Source organism: Plectrocnemia conspersa, unplaced genomic scaffold (assembly GCF_051122295.1).
Source record: "Plectrocnemia conspersa isolate PC_06_02 unplaced genomic scaffold, ASM5112229v1 ptg000013l, whole genome shotgun sequence".
Taxonomy (NCBI): domain Eukaryota; kingdom Metazoa; phylum Arthropoda; class Insecta; order Trichoptera; family Polycentropodidae; genus Plectrocnemia; species Plectrocnemia conspersa.
This window is the reverse complement of record NW_028277177.1, coordinates 10,179,001-10,200,702: the sequence shown is the minus strand read 5'-3', so window position 1 is coordinate 10,200,702 and position 21,702 is coordinate 10,179,001. Positions and strand designations below refer to the sequence as shown.

Below are 21,702 nucleotides of genomic sequence, written 5' to 3'. Positions count from 1 at the left end.
TTTCGTTTTTATTAGATCTAATGTTAATCATTTGACTCAAAATTACATTCAGCAATTGGTATATCTTTATATTAGTAATCAATCACTGTCTGAAGAAATTTCTTCATTTAATTGGAAATATAGCGTAGTTCTTCGCCTAAATAATTTAATTCTCTTTTGGAGGATCAGGGAAAGAAGTACCCTTAGTTTTTGATTATGAAACTTTTATTTCTAAGTTCATTAATTTTTAATTAAAGCTCTAAATATTTTTACCGATAGTGAAAATTTATATTTTTCAACTTTTTCGTTGAAATCGTTGTGGCTTTTTTGAATCTTAGTTTTTACTTGAATAACCTCTACAATATTTTTCAGCAATATTATTTTTAACCCACTTGAACTAAATAAAAAATAGAAATTTTAATTTGATTTAAAATACTTTCTGGAAGTCAAGACTGAACTTTTTGAGATTTCCTGCCCTATAATTTTTGTTCATATTATATGTATCGACTTTTATATTGTATATATCTATGATTATATACAATATAGAAGTCGATACATATATTTTGATGTTGTGGTGTTAAATAGTACACAGTAAAACCTTTTTTGAAGTTCTGGACTCAAATAATAATTATAATATATATATATATATATATATAAATTTTTAACTTGAAATTCAAGTTACTTAAATTCCCTAAGATTAATTTGAATAGAAAGTCATAAATTTCGAACATTTGCTTGATGATTTTGAAACTAATTTAAATTCTCAGAAACTTTTAAAATATATATGATTTTATTTTAATCAGAAGTCAATTAGAAAAAAACACACCATTCTAAAAAAAATAACATTTTATAACAAACATTGATTTTTTTATGGTGATAGTTTATCTCTGAGTCATAGATAGAATGTATTCTTACATAATATAATAAAAAAAATTTGATGATTCTAAAGTATTCATCTTTTTTATACAGTAGTAATAATGGATAATTAAAAAAAAATATCAATTTTTTGTCTATTGATAATGCATGTATTTGATTAATGTATGTAAATTAGTCTTAATTTATGTATTAAATGGTTTGCATATTTAATCAAAATAAAAGTTATTTTCTCTTTCCATAATATTTGTAAACAACCTCTAAAATATGAATTACATATTTATAATATTATATAAGTTTTAAATATATATATTTAAATAATATGCATCTAGAAATTCTATACATATGTATATACTATATTTACATAAAGCGATGAATTGCTGAAGTGTGCCTACAATCAAGGTTATGAGAAAATTCATTGGCGTGTCTTATGGGTGACAGAGCGTATCCATTTGATCAATACGCTCAGACAAACATTGAGTATTTCTCGCATACTAATAATTATTAAAAAGTATTTGATGATAATAAAATAGTAACTTTACATAAATATGATAATTTACACGCTGATTAAAATATATTTTAGTTATTTAATCAGTTGGATTTTCATTTCACCACTTCAGTAAACTAAACAAATTTTGATTCAAATTAACAATTTATTTTGTAGGTTTAATGTGATATATAAAATTTATCAGTGTAGTCCTAACTGTGATATGTTTTATCATGAACTAAAAATTATTGTATTATTACTATATTTGACGTTGTGCATAACAAACGGACAGAACAATAATTGACGGGGCCACAGCAACTTGTTCCTCTTACCCTGGCAATCAATTTTTGTCGAACGTGCATTGGTCCATGCATCCAATGTCCGGTCTATACATGTAATGCAATGTCGCATTAATTGGTCGACTAATTGCATAATCGTCAATGCCAAGTTCGCCTAATTGAACGAATTTGCGACCTTTTCATAGATACAATTTTATCTGGACAGTGTCTAAATTTTGATTGTATTTTTCTTTAATAAATAGAAACTGCATGTACAGTTTCTAATCATTGAATTATAAAATAGATATGTCAGTAAAATTTCAATAATAGTTTTACTCTAAAGGCTTAAAAGTGAAATAGAACTACTTACTAGTCTATTGCATTTTTTGCAAGTATTCTTACATATGAATTTAATCACATTTATTTTTTTATTTTAGATTAAATTAAGACCATCGTGGCCTAACAGGTTACCCCAATGCGCCACGATGGTCGAAAACATGCACTACCTCTTCTAATTTTTAGTCAATGATCACGATTTATGAATAATTTACTTGAAGCAGTTATTCGGTTACAAGTAAGAAAGAACATCGCTGCAAAAAATACTAAAATTAAGTCATAATCGCTATGAAGCTAGATAGCTCGAGTCAGAGAGGAGTTTTTAAATGCTGGTGTCAAGGAATAAGAAACTTACTCCAAAGGTATTTTGAAATATGTTCAAACATAATAATATATGCACACAATTAAAACTAACGTGATTAGAGTGCGATACGTGTCAGGTTAGATTCTCTATAATACTACTATTCTCATACCTTGCTATATGGCTGCTATTTATACAGCTTTTTGTAACAGTTGCTGAAATTCGATTTGCAGCACGAAATTGTCCGATATAAATACGTCTAAAATCTTAAAGAATTTCAATATTTGTGTATCGAAATAATTGATTCGTTACAAGGTACGAAATTTCATTTTACTGGCAACTTAAAGCGAAATATGAGTGTACTAAAATTTTTGGTGATAATCTGTCAGATCGTAAACCAAAGTTCTAATAATGACATAACTCAAATATCACATATGAATCACGAGCAATACTCAGTCAAGTTGATGAAATTCAATTGATTCAGTTAATCGATTCAAGATATGATATCAGTTGCAGCATATTTATTTTACCTAATGGATCAATAAGTATCTTCCAGTTGAGTTCTTAAATTTCTTGAGACCAAGTACATTAGCACAATATAATCTAATCCTCGAGGATGGTGGCACTATTATGCTCTTAAGAATTTTTTCCCACTATATCATAGATATATACATTTATGTTACATTAAATGTTATATTTTAACTAGTATAAATATAATTTCACTAACTCAGTTAGTTAGAATGTATCAAACAAATACTACAATGCTTAAAATAAATTAAAGCAAACGCAAACCTAACTTTAAAAAAATAACCTAATTATAGTTCAAAAATTATAGTTAGTCTTAGAACTTTCATTAGATCAAGTTGTGTTTGGTTACTTTGTTGCAGTTAGGTTTGGGTTTGAACAGCAAATGGACGCTTCGAAACTGTCTTTGAGTTTCATAGACATTTTACAGTAGTATATTTTCACTAGCATATATCAGTTAAATTATATTTTCGCAGTAGAACTATATTTATACCAGTTAAAATATAAACTCCATAGTAATACACATTTACTGTAACGTAAAGATTGATTCCTATTTGTCTCTTCAACTCGCATTCACAACAATTAAGTCACAAATACAGTTATCCAATATGACAAGAGATTTATCAATTTTATAATAATTTTTTCTCAATGTATGTATGTAATACAATTTTAACAATGAATATCGTATATGATCTAGTATTAAAGGATATATTTTTGGGACGTTTGTACAGCGAACTACAAAGTGGTCTCTATGAATCTCTCAATGTAGTTGTGTATATGTGTGTGTATGTAAAACTACCATAATTTGTTCAATCTGGTATTATTATGTAGCTGTTATTGGTATATAGTAATTAGAGTATCGCTTGTATTAATAATATAATTGTTTTAACAGATGCTGATGAATTTATTTTTTATCTATAAAAATAAATTCACATATTGATATTCCTTAAACGTTGATAAACTGTCGCTTTATTGTATCGTATCATTAATGCTGTGATTTATGTTGTACGAAAATAATTAATTTATCAAATAATGTCCCACAACTGCGCTGCGACTCGCATAATAAAGTTATTAATAATTTCATCGCGTGCCGCCACTGTTTTAGTCTCGTATGTGTTTAGTGTGAACAGATCTTTCCTACATTCGATTGTTCAGATCAGTGACGGTTCGGTTGGTAAAGAGTGCTCGCACACGCTCTTGATATAAATAACTATCATTTAGTGCAAAAGTATTGATCACTATAACCATAAAATAGCATTGAATAGTTTTGCTTCTAAAATCAAAATCTATTTTAGTTCACTGATATGTAATAAGAATGTAAAATATTCATGCTTCTATTTATTAACATTTTATCAACGTTTAGTAAATAGGGTCAAAGGCCTTAAAATGTTTATTTGGATCTGTGTGTTAAAATATATATGTGTACAGACAAAATGCTAGATCAGCTCAAGATGTCTTCTTCGGTGGATTTTGATCAAATTTTGACGATGGTCGGCGAGAAGGGAAAATACCAGACTATCATGTTCATAGTGTTGTGCATTCCTGCCACAGTTCCAGTCGCCTTTCTGGCATTTTCTAACTTATTCACAACAGCAACGCCAGATCACTGGTGTAAGCCTGCACCGATCTTTCATAATCTAAACTTAAGTGACGAAGATTTAAGAACTTTAACTATACCTTACGAAATTAAAAATAACGGAGAAAAGATCTATGATAAATGTCACATGTACGATTTAAATTCTACTAATATATATGACGAGCTATTCAAGAGAAAGATGGATATCGAATGGTTTTACAAGTTTGAAGAATACGTGACCAATGGGAGTATAGCTGTAAAAAAGTGCGATAATGGTTGGGTGTACGACAAAAAATACTACGACAACACATTAGTGACAGAGGTATGTGTTTATTATTATAAAAAAACATAAACAACATTCCAATTTAATGAATTAATTAAACTTGCATTTAAAATCCACTAAAAACTGATTTTATATGTATCGTATTTACTAAAGGTCATGGTTACTATTATATAATTTACGTAGGTGTTAAACATCCATTGTTTACATAAATGATAAACGAAAGTGGTGTAAATAATATGTTTATTCTAAAGTGTATATTCACGGTCAAATCGGCTCAATGTATTGTAAAAATTGTATAATTAGTTGCCTTTCTTTGTGAGTTTAGTTTTGCGATTTCCGTAAAGCGATTTGTATCGCACATACAAAAGACAGCAAAAGCTACGTTTTGTCACGGATTTTGAAGCTTTTTTACGCTTTTCTTTACTTTGTCATTGTCGCTCATAATATCGATTCAGCTAATAAGACTAATGAGTTTGCGTTATTGGGTGTCGAAAATGATTTGTCAATTTTTTTATGAACTAATTAATTGCTATTTAAAATCAATATGATTTATTAACATTCTTCAAAATTATGGCGATATTAAATACGTTGTAATATTCATACCTTAAATGTTTTGTAATATTTTAGAGATTTTATTAATACCAAAAATATCATGTATAATAATATATAATTACATAAAACCTAATGCACAATAACTATTATAATATATATTAACTAAGAAAATATATGTATATATGTTTTGTTATAATATAAATATTCCTTATATAATTAATTTATAAACATAACATTTTAAGGATCTATGGTTAAAAATATAATTTATATTATATGGTACATAATTATGTGTAATATACAACACAAAAAGAACAGTTCCGAAGAATAATATCCGGGGGCGCAGACCTTAGGAGACGCGCCTTCTAGTGCGTCTGGTGTCTTCGACCTGAAGAGAAAGATATATTACAGACTTCTGGTCGACTTTCTTTGATGGATGCGACCACTGAGCAAGGACTGTATGCTGTGGAGGCCTGACAAAGTGAGGGCTTAAAGAAGCTATGTCATTACTCCAAGAATAAAAGAGAGTGCGCTGACCTTTCTGCTCTTCTCAACGACCCAAGATCAACCGTCTGGCGTGGCTCACAACTGTTGCTATCCCTGCCGCTTGGCAAATAGAATGGGTTTCCCGGAGAAACTCAGAAGCGTTTATTCCTTAGAAATGTCTTAACCTAGTTTTTCTCTTGAAAGTGATTCTGAGAAACATCATTATCACATTTGGGTGGCAAAGGGCGTGACAAACGGTAACCATGATATACAAATCATAAGTAAAAATGTTCACAAAATTAGTAAAAATGCTATCTGCTATACCAATAATATCAATAATAATTATCAAACTGCCTTAAAAAGAAAAACATAATTTTTTTGTAAAATCTGTATTTTAATTTTATTTTGTAGTAACTGTAGCACGCGGTTAAATAAATCAAATTTGTTTGGCTTATTTAGTACTGTAAAATAATACTTGAGCTAATTATTGGAGAAAAATCTGGTAATTCGATATAATGTATGCACAAGGCTATTTAAATGGATTTTCCTTGTAAAATAAGGTGTATATGTAATAAAAGCTAGTTATTGTAGAATTACATGTAAAACTATGAAATAATAGCTATTACTATATTAACGCACGTAATGCAATTTTTATTGAACACGCTTCGATGAGATAAACTTATGGATTGCTTTGGCATACATTTGCGTAAGATTATGCGAAAGTATCTTGTATATGTTTATCATTTCATTCGTGGTTATTATTTTTATTTTGCGCAAGAGTAATACTAAGCATGAACTTCCCGTGAACGAATTTATTAATCCGTGCGATGTAATGAAGCGGAAGCATCTTTGATTGAATAATATTGATACATTTATTATAATATTTTTAAAATCATGTCTCTTAGATTTTCCAAAACTAAAAATGAACCTTCGTAATAATTACAAAAGTAATAATTTTGATCGACCCTCGAGCTCGAATCGACCCTTAACAATGTAATATCGACCCCTAATCTAAATCTATGTATAATACGGGGTCATTCATCCGACAATATCCATCTATATGTATAGTATGTTTTGTTCACGACGTGACATATTAGCGAAGTTGCGAAATACAGAAATAAATCACACCCAGACAACGTGTATCGTTTTTGTCAAATATTCGTGTCAGACGTGTTAATTCACTTTTACTTCCTTCATTGTGTCTAAATCGTGGCATTGAAAAGAAATTCGCTCGAGACTTTTTTTCTCTCTCGAGTTACGTAAGTTTGCATGCTTGTTCGATGTACGCAATTCGCATCTCAGAGATGAGGTACTCATGATGTTTCTAAAAATATTAACAATCGTTGACGTTCAATGGGCACGAAGCGAACGAAGCTAATGAAAAGCCAATAGAGAAAATGGGTCGATGGTAGTTGCAAAACTGCAATTTTCCTTATGTGTGCATCGCATACAATATTCTTGTGTTGTTTTATGTCATTTTTGTTTTGATTTGATTGCAGATGAATCTAGTGTGTGACGACAGTTGGTCTCCACAGACGAGCACTGCTCTCTTTTACGTCGGTTCTTTGTTCGGTAACGTCTTTTTTGGATGGGTCGCTGACCGGTTATAAACATTTTTTTTGTCATTATCTTCTATTATATAGATGTATTATACTATAAAATAATTTCAGATGGGGTCGCCGCACGTCGATGTTGTGGATGATCATTTTAGAAGTTTTCATATCGATCATGACCTGCTTCCCGAAAGATTTTCAGAGCTATCTGGTCCTACGAACTGTCGGTGGTTTATTTTTTCCAGCTCTTTACCAGATACCTTTTATATTAGGCATTGAAATGATGGCTCCAAAGCACAGACCTTTAGCAGGTGATTATGTTTTATAAACCAAAAATTAAAATACCATATAAAATTAAACATTACGTAGCAACCTGTAATGATGTATTATAGAATTTTGCGATATTCTCAAAGAATATAAAAATTGGCTTATGGTTTACTATAATGTTTATGACTTTGACATTTTGTATTTCCGTAAAGGTTAAGTTGTGATATGTCAGCGCGGTCTCGTTAGTTTAATAATTCGACTTTGTCCCCATTCTAAGCATGATCAAAAATAATTCTTATCATATTTCAATTATTTTATAGCACCGCTAAATCTATTTTTGATGAATAATAATAATATATAAATAAATAAAATAAACTCAAATAGCATTTATCTAAATATTTTGACGTTTAGAATTAGACTGTGTACGGAAACGTAGATAAAATGAGTACTATCTACTTTAAAATCAGACAATTTATAGATATAATTTTATTTTAAATAAACACGATAGAAGAATGATATAAGTCGCTGACTATTGACCTAAGAGACCTGGTTTCAAATTTTTTAAATGTCTTTCGTGTCTGGGAGATCAGAATTAGTGATACTTATGTAATTATAATTTCATAACATTATCCTAACCTCAAAGATTAATATCGTGATTAGTAAATAAAATATGAAAATTAAATTAACCACAATTTACTTTGAGTAAAAAATGCAATTATCGACAAGATAAATGTCATAGTCTGTCGGTTATAACTATACATTACTTAAAATACTCTTTTAATAAAACGGAAAAATAGGTGCAAAAATAGATTAGGTGAAGATCGTATATTCACGTGACATAAAACTTCCGTAGATATTTCCAATGAGTATTTGTGAAACATTCGATAAATAAATGAACTCATGAATTGTGCCAATCGACACAAAGTTAGACTGATTGACGCTCTTTTATGAGAATAAAATAAATTTATGAGGGGCAGATGTGATGCGCTACGTTCGTCATTGAAGTGGCGAAGATACAGCTTCGTATATTCCGGAATGGAAGGTATCTATCTAATTACCGAAATAGTGAAGCGGTGGATTGTAAAGCATGTTGAATTTTTTTCACCCCTTTGATGAAAAAGCACGTAGTCTTCAATTTGGAATGTCATCAGAATATTTTTTTATGAATTTCAATGCAGTAAAAATGAGAATAAAAATATAATTGGACTGGCCCTGGAATAGTCCTTAATTCAACTGAAAGAATATCTTTAGACTTTGATTAAGAAAAAAATAGATTGTACAATTTAACGAACTGACAAAAAAAAATTGTCATGATAAATTAGATAATAAATTCTTTGAATCATAGATTAATTATATGGTTTTCTGTGTTTTAATAGTATTGAAGGTACAAGGGGGTGCAACATAATAATAATATTATTAGTGGTGTTATATGATTTAAAAGATTTTTTCACCACATGATGTTTTAAAACTAGGTAATAAATTTCAAAGTTATTTTACTGTTTTAGCATTTATAATTTATTTGTATATTATGGGGTTATATTTTATTATTTTATATGTAATACTTAATATATACAGTTAAAAATATATAAATATATTAAAAATATATTTAGTTACATATATACAAAATATGATAATTTCGAATGCTAATTTTTTGCACTCTACTGTAAAGAATAATGCAGATTTTAACTGTTTTGAAATTATTATTTTTCTTAATAGATAGATACAATTATATTATTGAATTTAAAAAAATATTTTAGGATCAGATACATATGTATATGTTATATTTGACAGTTTTGTAAATGACAGTTAATAAATTGTTAATTAAAAATGAAACAAGCAACCAGAAATATTATCTAGAAGTGATTATTTTTTCCAATAACCTATCAAATATTTCAATAGACTTTTACTTGCCAACGAAATTTCATATAAATTAATCTAAAAAAATGTTTTTTAAATGCTTTCGTACATTTTAATAATATTTTTTTACATATTTTTCAGACTTTGGCTTTGTACCAAACTTTTTAATTAAAATTTTAAATAAACACTTTAATAATACATTTTAATAATGTATCCAATAACCAATAATAATGTCGCATTATAATTAAATCTGTAATAAAAAATACTGTACTGTTATTTAATTACAGGAATGTTAATATGTACGATGTTCGCTGCAGCATTGTCACTATTGTCATTATTAGCTTTTCTTTTGAGAGATTGGTTCAAGCTTTCAATAGCAATCAGTGTGCCTTTCCTGGCACTATATAGGTTATTTAAAAAAATAAAATATGATTATATGTAATCAATACTTTAACAATATTATATTTTAGTTACTATTGGATCATTCCTGAATCACCGCGTTGGTTATTCAGTAAAGGAAGAGTGGATGAAGCCGATGATATAATACAAACGATGGCCAAATGCAATGGTGTTAAAATTCCAAAGAAGCTTTTGCACCAATTACATGTATTATACGAATAAATGTGCACCAATTACATGTATTATATGAATAAGTAATAATTTGATCTTATTTTTAGTTGAGTTCATCCACTAGGACACCACTTGTGAACGAACACATAAATGGAGATGTTCAGCATGAATCTGATGTCGTCGAATCAAAAACTAAATTTTATATAGATCTTAATAAAAAATATGATTTAAAAGACGATATATGGAGCATGCAAATCACGGAAAAGGTTAAATCGATCGACGAAGAAGTCGGTTGTTCTGAGATTGGAGATGTGGTAGACGAGATGAAAAACAGCACTACCGGTAGCTCTAAATCTGTCTGTCTGCAAACAGATTGTTTGGAGAAGAGCGATCAGCGGGTTGGCTTCTTGGACATATTCCATTATCCGAATGTCAGAAAGAAATTCTTCTTGTTGACGTTTGTTTGGATCGCCAACGCCGTTGTTTACAATGGACTGAGTTACAACGCCACTAATTTGGGAGTGAACGATTTCTTGGCGTTTTTCATATGTTAGACATTGTTTAAAGTTGCGGTGGATTATTGAAAGATTTAGTTATTGATTGTTATGCTTTTTTTCAGCTGCTGCTATTGAGTTCCCGTCGAATTTGATCGCGTGGAAATTGATGGATGTGTGGGGGAGGAAATGGTTATTGTGTTCCACTCTTGCTATAGGTGGTTTGGGATGTTTGGCATGCATGTTCGTGCCAGAAGGTAATAAGATAGCATTTTGTTGTTCAGTGTAAATTGGCAAGCTTCATAAAATCATCGGAGATTAAAGCAAAGTGACATTACTAATTAATTTTTATACAAAAATAGAATACGCCAATTTTCAATTATGTATATAGCATATAGCATATTTATATAACTTTAAAGTTGTGTAGTTTGTTTTGTAATATATAACGTCTAGACGTTTATTCATGAAAATTCAACACGTGTCTTCAGCTGTGAAATGTTAAAGTAATCTTTTGTTCACAGAACGAGTATGGGTGACTGTTACGTTCGCCATGATAGGGAAATTCGGCGTAGCGGCTTCTTTTTCAGTGTTTTACGTCTTTGTCGGCGAGTCTTTCCCAACTGTTCTTCGTTCTCAAGCCATGGGTGTGTCATCTTTGGTTGCTAGCATCGGCTTGTTGGTCTTTCCATACATATTGCAACTGGTATAGTATATTTTATAGTAAATCAATAATATATTTTATAATATTATGTTTTTTTCCTTACGAAAGATATTCAGATAATAAATATGTAAATAACATTTTTCATTGAACACACATTTATATTATCTCTTTCACAATCACCACTCTTTAGTTAGTTTAGTAACGAGTTTTAGTCTTACTACTGCTTTAAATGCGCGCCAAATCAGACGTAATTAAAAGCATTTTTAAGCCACGGTGGACACGCTCCGTGGAAGCTATTCGAAAGGCCGTCGTCTCGATAGAGGACGCCATTAGAGGTCCTTTGCGGTGGAGTCTTCAATGGGGGAGGTCGGCCAAGGACAGAAGCTTGACAAATGGCGGTTTACTCTGGTGCTGCCCTGCTAAAAGGCATTTAAAATGTTTAAATAAACACTGGCGTCGTGGAAAAAAAAGGAAGTGTGCTATCCTCTCTGCGTTGTTTGACGATACAAGTTCAATTGTCCAGCGTGCCTTATAATTGATGTTATCTCTGGTACTTAATGAATAATGGGTATTTTCTGAAGCACTCAGAAATGTATAACTAAGCAAAATTTACATTAATAAACCCATTTTTGAATATGTGTTAGAAAGGTCTCATCACGTTGTCTATCTTGATACCATTGTTATCATATTTGAGGGGTAAAAAGTTTCCACAGTGGGATACCTTAAATTTTACAAAGAGCAGTTCTTGCCACATATCGATCGGCAATCAAAAGTTTAGTATCAGTCTCCACTTTCATTATACAACGCCATATTGTCATTTCCATAAACAAAAATAGAGGAGCAATAATCTCCTGTCGCACAGAGGAACACATTCTAGCAAAACAGCAGTAAAAAAATTGTTCCTATTTTCGCAACCTTTGTACATATATTCATTTATAATAAATTATTATTATAGATAAAAAATATGATTTTTTGCTAGAAAAAATATTTTTAACTGCAAATTTATTGATTATTTCCTACATTGAGTTTTTATGTTACTTTTTAAATTAAAATTATTTACCGGACTACCTAATTTTTAGCATTTTAATATTTAGTAATACACAGATGGGAAACAGATTATTTTAAAACACGTTAAAGTGAGCAATAATGGAAATGTTAGTTATAGTTCAAAAATACTATATATATACAATATATATAGAAAAAAATTCCTGACATCCATTTGATTACGCTGCATTTAATTTAACAAGCTTTTAACACAATTTCAGTTAGGTACTTAAAATTCTCACAGAAAGGGAAAGGGAAGAAATTCTACAAATAAATTACAATTTTGAAGGCACAGAAAAGTTGCAAGCTACATATAGCTTTCATTCAATCTTATGGCATCACTAAGCTGTATTAATATTGTTTGATTAATTAATATCATTCTAATACTTTAACCTTTATTATTAAACAAAATTAAAGTTCTAAGATGGGATTTTAATAAAAAAATATAATAAATATGATTAAAATTACAAATTTCTATCGTGTGATTTTGTCAATACAAAAATATGTTCTGACATTCATATTATTGTTACTTATACACTATAGATTGAAAATTTTCGGTGATTAGTACTTAAAAATGTGAAATATTTATTATACAATTAACAAAATAAAAATATTAAAAAAAAATGTTTTGACCGCGTATGTATAATACATGCATACATTAAAACCATCTGTTAAAAAGTATTTATCTAGAAAACATATGTTACAAAATTACTATGGTAAATTATAAACTCTAAAGAAATTGTTTAAGTATAAATATATTATATTTATATTTTTTTGCTAATTAAATTTAAGTAGGTAATTTTTGTTGTACTCTACTATTACAAGCCATTCTAGATATTTTTATATTTTGTATCATTAAATAATTTATCACGATCGATCATATTTAAAAAAATCTGAGAAAGTTATTTTTATTAGATCAACTTATTTTTTTATTCATTACCATTTTAAGAACTGAAAACCTTAAGCTAAAATAATAGTATACTAATGATATTTTTAAATCAGGCTTTGAATAACTAAAATTAATAATAAACTAGGCCAGCAACATCCTTATATGATTCTAGCATAGCATAATATTACGTATTTGTATTTCAGGATCAAATTTCAAGAGCATTACCTATGATCATACTTGGAATTTTGTCCTTGCTAGGCTCGTTCGCCACTATATTCTTACCGGATACGTTAAACGCTTCTATGCCTCAAACGTTAGAAGAAGGAGAAAAATACGGCAAAGATCACAGAATATTCGATTTGCCAAAAAGAAAGCCGGCGACGTTAACGGATGATCGTTAAAGAGATAAATCAGCAGTGTCTTCAATATACGGGTTTTGTATTAACGACATTTACTGTGTGTGTAATAAATTAAAAGATATATAATAATTTATCATAATTCATAAGTGTAGTTCATAAGTAATATATGAGAGTGTAAATGATGTACCAAATATTATGTGTGTAAATAAACTGTATTAATTATATTAACATGTGCCATAAATCATGTATGTATTATTAATATGTGTAAAAGCGTTGTAATAAATATAGTTTTTGTATAATATTATTTATTAATATCATTATACTTGTAAAAAATAATAGATCAGTTCACAAATCAAATCAAAGCCTTTTTAGTATTACATGAACGAATAAATAAAAAATAATCTTTAATTGTACCTTAAAATAAATATTACCTCATATTTCTAGAGTAGATTAGATTGCCACTGACAATGAATTCGTTTATCTAAGCTTAACATTTATTTATTGGCAGTACTTTAGCTGTTTGTAATAAAAAGTTTTGATTGAAATTCCAATAAGCATTTATGACTGCAGCATGAGCAGAAATAATTATTAACTAGCACGATAGACCATTGATATAAGTCGGTGACTAATACCTGACGGATCTGGGTTCGAATCATATAGATCCTAAAAGTATAAAATGTTATACATTTATATATTTGTCAGGATTTTTCTCTACGGAATGTCGAAACCTTTTTGTTCAAACATTTGCAAATTAATCAACTCACTGTGAAACTACAATAAAAGACGTAATAAACTAAATGTAAAAAATAATCAGTACGAAAGAAAGTTATTTTTAATTATTAAATCTTCAATTGTAACCTGACAGGCGTAAGCCTAATGCGTTACAACGGGGTAAATCTGTACCAGCTGTAAGTATTTACCACCAGACTGAAAGTCTAGGAATCAGTGACATCTATATTAATAATTATAAATTATTATGAGTAATATAATTTATAACCAATGAATGTCACTGCAGCTGGGGCCAGTTTTTTTATAATAGCGAATTTTTCTATAAATAAAAATTCGAGTGCCGCTGCCTGGGCTCGAACCCGCGACCTCACGGCTACGTTACGGACTACGCTATGTCTGTGACTAAAACCTAAAAGACCTGGGTTCGAATCCTATGTGTGACCTTGTGTGTGTGATCGTAGTTAGTAATTATTTTATAATTATAATTCTGAACGAACATCACAGATTGGTAAAGCTAGATCGTACATATTACGTATATTTTTTTATGTAATCAATTACTCTAGCTCATAGAGAATATGATATTTGTATAGATATTTTAGGCTTACCTTCTAAGTTCAGATTTTGGTAGCTTAGCAGATTTACAACTTCAATTGTCACGTTTTGGTCCAGCCCAGCCGTCACCAATGAATCACCAGGAGCTAACTCAAGCTGATCTTGAAGCTCTTCGGTGTTTGACTACGCAGAACTAATAAACAAAATAATATTTAATATTTACAAATTTTTATTTTTGTAAAAACTTTTAACAGAAAAAATATTTTTTAACAAAATGGCTATTTTGGTTATTAAAATAATTTATAGTCTTAATTACTACGTTTTCCAAATAAATATGTTTATAGTCTTAATTTTACGTTTTCCAAAATATGTGTGGATTTTCTAGCATGTATGATTTTTTGATATAATAAATTTAATATTTATTGCGTAATATAAAATACTAGCAATACATTTTATCATTTATGAAAATTGATCAAAGCAAAAAAAAACTCTAAGATTCAATCAAATAATTTCATCCATGTGTTAAAAAATATTTTTAAGTGTAAATACAGAAAAAAATACTAATGGCAAAACGTCACACGTAGCCGTAAAAAAGTGATCAAATATAACAATAAAATCTGCACATGTTAACATAAAACTAATAACAAAAACGATTCATATTATTTAAATACTGAGTATTTTTCGAAGTGATTTTTATACAGAAATTTTTACTTTTTCTTAGTTAAAAAATAAATATTACTATATTATATAACACAAGCTGAACTATAAAATCAGATATACTAAAAATAAAACAGATCTTAAAAACGAAACCATTTATATGCACAAAATTAGTAATACGTTTTTTTCTTAATTATCGTAGATGACAATCGTGATGATAGGTCTGAATATCTGAATTGTTAGTACCACATTAATAAATAATTATTAATGTGGTCACTAATTTACAGAATGATTTCAGTCTGGTGTCTCTCTTTTAACATTAAAGTGTTGATTGTTTTTTCCTTTGTAACGTATTAGGCTAATGCCTGTCATGTTACAACGGAAAATTTACAATCACAAAGCCTCATAAAACTCATAGACTAAGCTATGATCGGGTGCAATTAAACACATAAGAGCAATTTATTAAAAAAATATTTATTGTGAACGTATATATATAATGTAATTAATGCCTGATACCCTGATCTTTGATGATGTCTTTGGTGATGAAGATGTCTTATAAAATTAATAAGTCGTTAGCAATGGCCATGAATCGTGAGAATTTTCCTGTTTCCATATAGTGTAAGCAGTTTAGCCGGTTAATCCTACGCCGTTCCTTATGAGTATCCATATAAAGGTTTCAAGTTCAGAGAGAGTGAAGGCTGTGTCGTGACTCGCCAGATCCCCTCTGACCCGCTACGGCCAGGGCCGGACTGGATTATATGGTCTTACAAATGAAAATGCGTTGTGCACGCTGCTAAAATTAGAAAGCAAAAGTTGACGGAAGTTGATAAGGTAAGCATTTAAAAGAAGAGTCGTGCTCGACATTTTTTTTTGGTATATGAAGATTATTATTTGTGTACGTCGGAAAATTGATGTTTGTCTTTGAATAAATTTGACATTTTGTAATTATGCGATGTTACATTAATATTAAGTAGTACGCGGTTACGTAAAGATCTTGAGTTTAAATTTCGCAATTAAAAATATACGATTCAGGCGTTAATTGAACGTTTCCATAAATTAACACCGTAATAATGGTAATAAAAGCTTGGTTTATTATCGTTTATTAGCTATTTTTTTTATTCCCATACTTAAAAAAAACACGTTGTAACGTTTTCACTCTATTTTCGAATTAAATTTTAATATGAAATTATTAACGATAATTTTAAAAATTATTTCACGTGTATGTACTCTTCATCACGAATACTGAGTGTTAAAGATCAAACCATTTAATCGATCACGTTGTATGGTTAATATTTAACTGTGAAGTTAAAAATTATGATATCGGTTTAATGAAATTGTAAATATATAAAATATATAATTTAATTATTGCAAATGAATTCTTTTGTATATTAAATCAGTGTGACTAAGAGATTAATACAATTAAATTAATTAAGGTAGTGATAAATGATTGGCTGTTGGCTAAGGATACAAACAAAATCATTGGAGCAGTTTTCTTGGATTTCAAGAGAGCCTTCGAAACAATAGACAAAAAAAAATAATGTTAAAGAAATTGGAGAGTATAGGTATAAGTGAATAGTTTTAAGATGGTTTAATAATTACTTATATAAAAGAAAACAAAAAGTTAAAATAAATAATGTATATTCTGAAGAGAAATTAGTGTCTTATGGAGTACCACAAGGGTCTAAATTGGGACTATTGTTATTTGTTTTGTATATTAATGATATAGTTAATAACGTGAAAAAATGTAAAATTCATCTATTTGCGGATGACACATTAATGTATTGCATAGGTGATAACATTAAAGAAATTGTAAATAATTTAAATAATGAATTAAGTATATTAGAAATATGGTTAAAGAATAATGTACTTAAATTAAATGAGAATAAAACTAAATGTATGTTTATTAATTATAAAAATGTGTTAGATAATAGTACCAAAATAGTAATAAATAACTCTAGTATAGAAATAGTGGATAATATAAAATATTTAGGAGTAATTGTTGATACAAAATTAAATTTTAAAGAACATTGTAATTACATATTAAAAAAAATTAGTAGAAAAATAGGTTTATTATCTAGATTAAGAAATATATTAAGTATAAATACAAAAAAAATAATTTACAATAGTATAATATTGCCCCATTTTAATTATTGTGCAACACTATTAAATATGTTAAATAAATTAGATAAACAAATGTTGCAAAAATTACAAAATAGGGCAATGAGAGTAATTTTAAATAAAAATAGATTAACTAATTGTAAAAGTATGATTGATAGATTAGAATGGTTGAATGTTCAAGAAATATTGAGTATGAATGTTTTAGTATTTATATATAAGTTAGAAAATAATATGTTACCAGAATATTTTAATAAGTATTTAATAAGAAATAAAGATGTACATAAATATAATACTAGAAATAGAGAAAATTTAAAGATAATTAAGTATAAGAAAACGAGTACGGCTAGGGGAATTATGTACGGAGGTTTTGATTTATATAATAGTCTTCCAAGAGAAATCCGAAACAGCAAAAATATAACGGGTTTCATAAATGGAATAAAAAAACACCTTCGTACATATAGAAATAAATTATAATATTAAGACTTTATTATTGTATATTTTTATTTTTTCTTTTTGTTATGTATTTTTTATATATTTTTATTTATGTTTACTAAATTTGTTAGATGTAAAGATTAGCTATTAAGCTAAATAAATTAATAAAATAATAAATAAATTAAAACTATAAAAAATATCAATAAATGTAGTTGTGAAGCAAATCTTTGTCAGCGAATTTAAATAATTATGTAATTTAAAGGGTTATACCAATTTAAAAATTTAGAACTATCATCATTGATGTCATGTAATTAACTAGAAAATAAATAAAAACATTGATTTTACACTTATTTGCTATAATCATTATTTTATGCATGTAAAATGTCAGTTTTATTTTTAATATGTCTAATTTTTTACTCTTGAATTTTTAGCAATCATTAAATCATTTTTAACGGCTACATGTGACGTGCAGTTACAATAAAATATGTTTTTAACACAAAGATTAAATTATTTGATATATATAATTAGTCTTCTACTGTATTTTTTTTACTAATTTCCATAAACAATAAAATGTATTGCAATTATTAAATAACAAATTGACTAAAACAAAAAAATCTTTAAGTTATTTAATCTTTAGCATAAAATTACATTCAAATTAAATCTAAGAAAAATAATGCAAAAATCGATATAAAAATGCTTATGTTAGCAGAAACCAAAATACAGAAGAAGACTATGAATAATTTAAATAAAAAATTACCATTTGATGAAAAATATGTTTTCTGGTATAATATTCTTGCCAAAATAACACTTTGTAAATATAATGCAAAGCACAAAACTAAGGTTAGAGCTAGTTCAAAATATATTACGTTTTATGGTTTTTCATAATTAATAATAAAAAACAAGTGAAACGATTATCGAGTATTTTGTTTATTCGTATTGCGTAGTTACGCACCGAAGTTTCCAGATCAGCTTGAGAATCGAGTTAATTTCTGGTGATTTGTGGGTGACGGCTGTTCTGGACCAAAACGTGACAATTGATGCTGTAAATCTGCTAAGCTACCAAAATCTGAACTTAGAAGGTAAGCCTTAAATATCTATACATATATCATATTCTCTATGAGGTAAAGTAATTCATTATATAAAAAAAAAATATGCATAAGCTCGACTTATCTGTGATGATCGTTCGGAATTATAGTTATATAATAATTACTTATTACGATCTCCTATACAAGGTTACACATAGGATTCGAACCCAGGTCTTTTTAGTAATAGTCACAGACATAACTTTCGTCTATCGTACCCGATTAACCCGTCGTTTTTAAGCTTCACAAACGGTAAACATAATAAATTAATTTTCAAATGTCTGAACAAAGAAGTTTCGATATTGGTCCCTGTTCTGAATTTTTGCTTTGAGATTCAAAAGAGAAAGATCCTGACAAATATAGAAAATATAATTCAATTAAATACACAATAGGCAAAACCCATTTTAATACGAATCTCTTCGCTTATTATTTTTCGATATATCTTATACTTTGATTAAATGTGTGTTATATATTGTATAATACATATATATGTATGTTTATAATAATTGTAAATGATGCTTGTAAGAAACCCAATCATTTCTGTTAGAGGCTGTGTGATGCGGTAGTTACTATATCTTAGCTTCAACAATGCTGCTCTTGCAGTATATGTAAAATGGCCGTAACAATTCCTTCGATTAATGATACTGATACTGATTATGGTTTTGGTAGTGACATTACGAGCAGGCAAAATTATCTCATTAATTGCATAAAAAGATTATGCAATTAATAATATTAATATGGAAATAAATATAAAGAGATAAATGTGTCTAAAATATGGATGCTATGTTTGGTAACCTCAACTTCCTCAAAATAAAATATGATGTAACACACATGTCAATAACTTTTAATTAAAGCCGAAATAATGTGCGCATCACTAGTACCATCACTACAATTTCTCTTGAAGCTTTAATCGAATCTATGATTACGGGAGCCGTTAAGGTAAGAGTGAACCGCACGACTTTTACGACGTGGCCAATATATATCCATTGTAGCCAGAATGGGACATGTGCAAGACGTGTTTGTAGAAATTCTAATTTAGAACCGAATATCCACACTATACGTGCATGCAAATCACGACTGTTCCATTGCGTGCGAAATTTTCGACATGGATCATTTTTAATCCCACCGGCCTTTTATGAAATAGAAAGAATAAAGCAATTAAATAAAACAGGAACCACCCTATGAGGACAGCAAAGAAATTACATGTTTATTAACAATATTATTGATATATGAAGTTCTTATTAGTTTTATATATTTATTTCAGAATTATTGTTAGAAAATTAAAGAAAGCAAAATCTACAAAATAAAAAAAAATAATGTTTGATAGACTAGTGTAAAATAATTCAACATTAAATTTTAATGTAGCTTAATGGTGAATTGTATTTGTAAGGTATGTGCTATGTATCAGCTTTCTCTAACGTGTTTCCTTGTTAATACTAAAATAAAATTTTGCGTATGCGTACTCCAGCCGTTGGACTGTGTTTATATGGTATGGTGTTCTATTCAAGTAGAGTTTAATTTATGGATTTGATCGAAAATGTAGACATGATTTGGATGAAATCTACATTTCAATGGAAGTAGGAATAATACTGTGAAAATTATGCTATACATATGTATTGTAGGAGCTTAATTTATTATATACATATTTAATAATATTAAAATATTGATTAGAATTAGACTACAGGTGGCCCTCGACTTTCGCACATAATTGGTTCCTGAAAATGTGTGCGAATGATGAATGTACAAAAGTCGAGGGAAGTAAAAAAATTGAAATTGTGTGTATTTTAAAATATTTATTTATCAAGTAAATATAAGATGTTTAAGAGGCGTTTAAGAGACACGTTTAAGTGGGGTTTGCCGGTGTTTCCTTTGAAAAGTTATCAAGAGAACTGTTTTCTACTATTCTTTTTCTTTTCTTCATATAGTATTTTATAACATGCTATGTTTTTATTGATCGCCCTACGCACTTGAGATATGCGTTCTACATGGGGATCACAATCTTCCATAATATTTAAAAAAATGTCAAGGTGCGTGAAGGCTTCATTCATATTTTTCATTGTTAAAGAGTTTTCCAAAATAAACCAGTCTCATCTACATTAAATATTTGGCTAGAGGAATATTCTCCATCTTCAATAATTTTGGATAATTAGGAAATAAATTCTTTTGCAGCATCTTTATCCGCATCAGCCGATTCTCCAGTAAATTTAATATTATGAAAAGAATACCTCATTTTAAAATTGTAAAATCAACCGTTACTTGCTTGAAAAACCGCGTTAAAATCTTTTTTTAATCTATCCTTCCAATATTTGTGCAAACTAAGAGCTTTTGCTTGAATAATTAAAATACTCAGAGGGACATCTCTTTGATGTTGGTCATCGATCTACGATGACAAAGATTTTCCATTTCATCCATGTTTTATTTTGCTGTGTTTTTTTGGAAACATATCTTTAAAGATTGCGGAAATATATCTTTATTTTCGATACTTATTTCTTAATTATATTTTTATTTTGCAAAATTGAACATATCGTAGACCTGTTTGTATCATACGAACGTCCGATTGAAGCAAAAGATTCACCGCTATCAGAACGTCTAATAATTTCCATCTTTGTCTTGAATCGTGTGAAGTTTATGAGTCCTTGATTTATTTTTGTTCGTATCAACACAAGTTTTTCCGTTTCTCACTCGTGTTTATATTTTATTTAATTTAAAAAAAAAAATTAAATTTAAAAAAATGTTTTTTTTTTAAATGTGCGTCCGAAAGTCGA

General features: G+C 28.5%; 1 protein-coding gene across 1 annotated transcript; it reads left to right on the top strand.

Moving 5' to 3' along the window:
- Nucleotides 1–3,932: 3,932 nt before the first annotated feature.
- LOC148227247 (organic cation transporter 1-like) lies at nt 3,933–13,663 on the top strand. Its single transcript, XM_088202637.1, has 9 exons — nt 3,933–4,677; nt 7,173–7,276; nt 7,344–7,537; nt 9,638–9,758; nt 9,821–9,956; nt 10,028–10,469; nt 10,540–10,671; nt 10,936–11,117; nt 13,212–13,663. Exons 1-9 carry the CDS (start codon nt 4,198–4,200, stop codon nt 13,407–13,409), a joined length of 1,989 nt encoding a protein of 662 aa, XP_088058763.1. The 5' UTR covers nt 3,933–4,197; the 3' UTR covers nt 13,410–13,663.
- Nucleotides 13,664–21,702: the final 8,039 nt, after the last annotated feature.

Excerpts from the sequence above, each read along its gene's own strand:
- LOC148227247 (XM_088202637.1), top strand. The coding sequence starts at position 4,198 with ATGTGTACAGACAAAATGCTAGATCAGCTCAAGATGTCTTCTTCGGTG. Across the intron at positions 9,957-10,027 it reads AGCTTTTGCACCAATTACAT|TTGAGTTCATCCACTAGGAC; the intron begins GTATTATACGAA and ends TCTTATTTTTAG. Across the intron at positions 10,672-10,935 it reads ATGCATGTTCGTGCCAGAAG|AACGAGTATGGGTGACTGTT; the intron begins GTAATAAGATAG and ends TTTTGTTCACAG.